The 6270-nt window shown below is 43.0% G+C and overlaps 1 protein-coding gene across 1 annotated transcript; it reads right to left on the reverse strand.

The window, feature by feature from the left end:
- Positions 1-2906: 2906 nt before the first annotated feature.
- Positions 2907-4098, reverse strand: LOC116669463 (cell wall integrity and stress response component 4-like). Its single transcript, XM_032499344.1, has 2 exons — positions 2976-4098; positions 2907-2937 (listed from the first exon to the last, which is right to left on the reverse strand). The coding sequence occupies exons 1-2, from the start codon at positions 3941-3943 to the stop codon at positions 2907-2909; spliced, it is 999 nt and encodes a 332-aa protein (XP_032355235.1). The 5' UTR covers positions 3944-4098.
- Positions 4099-6270: the final 2172 nt, after the last annotated feature.

Here is a 6270-nt window from a genome sequence, read left to right on the forward strand (position 1 = left end):
GGATGGATGGATGGATGGATGGATGGATGGATTAGTGTGTAATGTTTATCTTGGTACTCGGGTCTCAATTGTAAATGAGATCCTGATCTCAATGAGATTTTCTGATTAAAGAGTAAAAATCAAATATATGTAAAACCAGTGATGAACCTCTAAGCACCATAATACAGTGTCCAGTTAACTTTGAGATGAGGCCTGCAAGTATAAAACATCCCCATAGTCCAGTACAGACAGAGGTCATAGGTCATAATTGCTAATTGAACAAACAACCTCTGGGAGTCTCAAAGTAATGCATGGACTTATGAGACGTATGTGCGTAACTGCATGTAAAAACTGTCAAGAGAAGAATAATTTTGCTGATGTTATGCATCTTTACTTCTATATGTATTATAAAATGCTCAATGAAGATGCTTGTTATGGAAAAACTGGGTTATGTCTTTGTGGCTCAGATCCATTTGGGCAATCCAGTAGAGCTTGATAGGCTTTGGTGCACATTAACAACGGTCCTGTAATAAATCCACTGGCTTTAAATATTGTTTGTATGGACTTTAATATGGAACAATACACGTTTATTTGCATAGCACTTTTTCAACACACACGTGATTTAAAGCTGATGTACATAAGGCAAAGAAATTGATTAGAAAATTCCAAAAAACATTGAAGAGGAAGATAAATTCATTCATTTTATAATTTTAACATTAACATTTTTCACTAAATGTTAGTTACCATCATTGCTTGATTAGGATATAATGTCAAATTTGATAATACTGCGTAAAACACCTGCTGTTAGTTTTTCTGGTATTGGTATAACACGTGGTAGTAGGCAAGGACATTCTGGTAATACTGAGAAAAATACATTTGTTTAATAGAAGGACAGAGGATGGAGGAATCTGAACGAGGAACAGGAGGGTCAAACATCGCTGGAGGTCTTGAGGTTTGAGAAGGAGCTGAATGGGAAGGTGGAGAATGAGCGGAGATGATGTGATGAGCGATTGAAGTTGGAGGACTAGTGGAGTTTGACTGAGGAACACAAATGGTTGGATGAGAAGAATTAAGGCTTTCAAAGGCAGCTGTGCTAGTTGGATTAGTAGAAGTAAGTTTACTCAGTCTCTTCCCAATCCCAAATTTCATCAGTGTCAAATTCCCAATCCAAAATTTCATCAGTGTCAAATTCCCAATCCAAAATTTCATCAGTGTCAGGTTCCCTATCCCCACTTTCATCAGTGTCAGGTTCCCTATCCCCACTTTCATCAGTGTCAGGTTCCCTATCCCCACTTTCATCAGTGTCAGGTTCCCTATCCCCACTTTCATCAGTGCAGGGTCCGAGCTTCCCACCTTTCCATTCAGGGGCGGTCCCTAACCCCCTGCTCTGCAGCAGTAAAGATCAGTTCCCTATGCCACACACACGTCACAGCAGGCAGGTGTAGTCCCACAGACCCACAGGCCGCATGGCACAGGCCCAACTCCCAATTCAGCAAGAGGCAAAGGTTGTCACCCTAATCTATTTTGATGGCGTGGTCGATGGCGTTCCCACTCCCCACGGCAGCAGGGCAGAGTGCCCGAATGCCCGTCGTGTTGCGACGTTCAGGGGCAGGGCTCCATGCCACACATTATCAGGCAGGCAGGGGCGCCATAGCCCCACGTCAGCATGTCAGGTCCCAAGCCCCCGTGTCATCAGGGTCATGGTCCCAAGCCCCACTGTGCACAGCACAAGTCAACTGTTGCAAAGGAGTCTGAAGTCTTGCCACGAGTCGCTGATTTTAAAGGAAAAGTGGGACTTGAAAGGGTAGCCTTGCTGCTTGTAGGAAGAGACAAACTATTCTGTGATGTTGGAGACGTTAACGGCTCAGTAGTTGTTTTTGCGAGGTTAGTAATGGCTGCTGCAAATTTAAGTTGAGGACCAGTTGAGTTTGAAGTGACAGTAATGCCATTGGAAGTGGTGGTGGCAGGTTGATGCATATGTTTGGTTTGGTTTTCCTCAGAAATGATAGTGGTTTGAGTCGTAGCCGTGGCTGCACCGACAGGGGGGGGTGAAGTAACAATCTTGACAGAGGTTGCATGGATGGATGTTGTTTTGGGCATTGCAGCGGTTGGAAGCGTCAGTGCAATGGGAGACGATGGAGTAGAAGTTGCTGGATGAATGGTAATGGCCTTTTGTAGAATGGTAGTTTTGTGAGGACTTGTTGGTTCAATAGACATAGTATCTGAAGGATCTGTGGAGGTGGTAGCAGCCACAGAAACAGTATTGGCTGCCAAACCAGTTCCTGCAAAACCAGCTAATGCAGCTAAACCAGTTCCTGCTAAACCAGTTCCTGCAACTAAAACAGTTCCTGCAGCTGAACCAGTTCCTCCAGCTGAACCACTTCCTCCAGCTATACCAGTTCCTCCAGCTGAACCAGTTCCTCCAGCTGAACCAGTTCCTCCAGCTATACCAGTTCCTCCAGCTGAACCAGTTCCTCCAGCCATACCAGTTCCTCCAGCTATACCAGTTCCTCCACCTAAACCAGTTCCTCCAGCTATACCAGTTCCTCCAGCTAAACCAGTTCCTCCAGCTAAACCAGTTCCTCCAGCTAAACCAATTCCTCCAGCTATACCAGTTCCTCCAGCTGAACCAGTTCCTCCAGCTAAAATTAATAAAACAACACCAGGTACTGCAGCTGAACCAACTGCTGCTAAAACAGGTAAAGATGGAACTGAATTTCCTCCTACTGGCCTCCCATCATTTCCTTTCTGCTTAGTTTCCTTTTTGTTTTCATCCTTATCTTTCTTCTTTGTAGTTGTGGTTGTGGTGGAAGTAGGTTTTGTTGTTGTTGTTGTTGTAGGGACTGTGGTTGTTGCTGGAATGGTAGTTGTAGGAGATGTTTTCGTTGTTGGTTCGACAGATGTTGTGGTCAGAGGGAGAGTGGTTGTCAGAATACTCGTTGGTGTTTCTGTAGTTGTCTGTAAAGTGGTGCTCAAATTGGTAGTTGAGGGAGTACTGGTTGTCGTAGTAACAGGGCCAGCTGTTGTCATTCCAGATGTGGTAGAAAGAGGGAGAGATGTGGTAGAAAAAAGGGCAGATGTGGTAGACAGAGGGGCAGATGTGGTGGACAGAGGGGCAGATGTGGTAGACAGAGGGGCAGATGTGGTGGACAGAGGGGCAGATGTGGAAGACAGATGGGGCAGATGTGGTAGACAGAGGGGCAGATGTGGTGGACACAGGGGCAGATGTGGTGGACAGAGGTGCAGATGTGGAAGACAGAGGGGCAGATGTAGTAGACAGAGGGGCAGACGTGGTGGACAGAGGGGCAGATGTGGTGGACAGAGGGGCAGATGTGGTAGACAGAGGGGCAGATGTGGTGGACAGAGGGGCAGATGTGGTGGACAGAGGTGCAGATGTGGAAGACAGAGGGGCAGATGTAGTAGACATAGGGGCAGACGTGGTAGACAGAGGGGCAGATGTGGTGGACAGAGGGGCAGATGTGGTGGACAGAGGTGCAGATGTGGAAGACAGAGGGGCAGATGTAGTAGACAGAGGGGCAGACGTGGTGGACAGAGGGGCAGATGTGGAAGTTGGAGAGGTAGTGGTGGTTGGAATGAGTTTTGGGCATGCAAGCTCACACTCTTTGTTAAGTTTTGGGTACAAGTGAGTGACAGTTGTGTGGAGAGGACATGGTCTTCTAGGAAAGCCTTGTATTCCCAGCTCATCCTGGAGCTCTGCCAAGGTCTTAGTCTGCAGATATTTATCTTTAGCTTCAGGGATGTTTTCACCCCAGTGTGCACTTGCCAACCAACCCTTCTCACTCTGACTGTAGCAGCAGAATGCTGACCAGAGCCTGGAAGGAATATTAACCCTGTTGTTAATGTTGTTAAGGCCGGGCTGTGCTCCAGTTACCAAAAAGCCTTCTTTAAGACCATTGCTGTTGACACAGTATTCATCCAGAACACATTTGACGCAGGTCTCCATTCGGTTCCAGCTTCCCTGATTGAATGTGGGTTGTTGTGGAACAACGTTGGTAAGGGTAAAAGTAGATTTCTTATCTTTTTCAGTCAATCCATAAGAACTTGGAAACAGATGCCCTCTGTCAAACCCTTGGTTGGTGTAATCAGCACGCACAGCCTGGTTTTCCAAGGCAAGCTGTAACCAAAGGAAGTATAAGTTACTGACACGAGCACTGTCGATTAAATGTAGAATAACCAATTTCTTACACAAAGTTTACAATTTAAAACTGGCTCAGCAACCTCATGCAGTGGGAAAAATCCTCTAATAAAGACTTAAACAGGAAGAAAGAGGAAGAAACCTCAGGAAGAGACTGAGAAGGTTAATGGCAGGCGCTGTGGGAAGTAGGGGGATGAACAAATATTAATACAACACAACATTGTTGTCCTTTGTGCAATTCAATAATCCATACACTGGCGCCACAAATCTATAATTAATAAAAAATAAGGCGCTCTAGATCAATTTGCTACTTCACGGCTCCACGAGGCGGCGCTCTACACACAAAGGAGGGAAACTTGAGAGGGAGGAAGAGGAAAAGGTTTTCAAGAGGACAGCAGTTGGAGGAAAATAACAGATGCCCTGGCCCCATTTAAAATGTTTATGTTCACAACTGTGAAATGTAACCAGATTTAAAGTTTTTTTTGCAGCTTAATTGCAGTAGTATACCAGTAATTGTCATCTCAAAAACATACAGTCAACTACAGGTGACTGTTTAGCTAAATGCAGTTCTCATGCTGTTTCTTTGGATGTAGAATTGAGTAAGTAGTCAGCCAAAAATACAATATTTTTAACAATAATGTAGTAAAAAATGAAAAAGCACACCTGTGGTTCTGTTCTCCAAATGGGTTTGGGTCTCTTGCCCTCAGACCCGGTGTATTTGTAAGCAGAAAACACGGGAATCCTGTTTGTGGTGTCGTAGAGCGTCACAAAACATCTTTTGGCTTCAAAGGTCTGGCAAATGGGTTTGTATCGGTTCTGGTCCAAGATGTTCCCTCGCTCCAAGATTCCCGGGACATTTGGTGGAGTTTCGTCGAGGAGAAACCCTTCACAGTCCGACATCGACCTGACCACTTCAGTTACCGTGGGAACAATGGTTAGGAGGAGGAGGAGGAGGAGGCTGCACATCTTCAGCGATGTCATCGTCAACACTGTGTCAAGTCAAAAAGAGTTTGGGTCTTGTTGTTTATCTGTGTCTTCAATATGAAAACTTAATATAAAAACCAATTAAAATAAACAATGTAAATCTGGCAATGTTACCATTTATCTTTCATTTTGTAAAGTTTTACAGTAATAAGCAAAACATCTAACATTTGCAACTGCATCCATGAGTTGTATGGGTATCAGAGTAACAGATTACTTTGACTGTGTCCATTTAAATGCACTTTGCATTGCATTTAAATAGGACTTTTGGAAAATCTATCTATTTATATGCACATTTAATCTGTGAATAAATTTCAGAACATGTTTATTAATATAACTGTAGATGCAATAATCAAAATCTCAGTTGGGACAGTTGTTGTAAACTGCATTTTATTTGTTTAAAGAGCCTTAAATCAGCAGAAGGAGCTTGTTATAAGTCCAAAAACATTAACATGGCATCTGTGCTGTTTTGTATTTTCTGGAAATTTGTAGTCACTAAAATTACAGATATGAAGAAGAACAAAATGAAGCATAATAGGGTGAAAAGAAATCAAAAATAAGTCTTACTGTCCCTCTGGTTTCTCGATTATCAGCCAAACGGGGGTCTCTAGGTTCAAGGAGACCGTCTTTCTCAAGTGTCAACTGAGCTGAAGTTAAAAGGAGTCTGATTTTTATATTCTGCTGAGCATCAAAGGAGGCGTGCTCTTACGATCAGCGATATGTTTACTCCCATTCAACCGTGTTTTAACCCTTGTGTTGTCTTCCTGAAAATCAACACTTTTGTTGACGGTTTTTATCGACGTTTTTAACTTTTTCTTGTTTTTGTCCCATTTAAACCCTTTTGACGCGTTTTTTTTCACATTTTTTGACATTTTCAAAACTACGTAGCACAAACTTTAGTTTACAGTTATTTTTGGAATTTATGGTCAATAAACCTCATTTGTAGGAAATTATTCCTAATGTTTGAGTCAGAAAAGCAGAAATTAGGAATTATTGAGACTAAAATTAAAGGAATGGATGTTGATGATAATCACAGACTGGAATATGTCAACTTTTACTCAATACTATTTCAAAAACACTTCCATTTGTTTTTCAAATGCTACAAAATTGAGTAAGACGCCCGAAAATTAATGAAAGTAGAGATGTGTACTTGC

Source organism: Etheostoma spectabile, chromosome 19, assembly GCF_008692095.1.
Source record: "Etheostoma spectabile isolate EspeVRDwgs_2016 chromosome 19, UIUC_Espe_1.0, whole genome shotgun sequence".
NCBI lineage: Eukaryota > Metazoa > Chordata > Actinopteri > Perciformes > Percidae > Etheostoma > Etheostoma spectabile.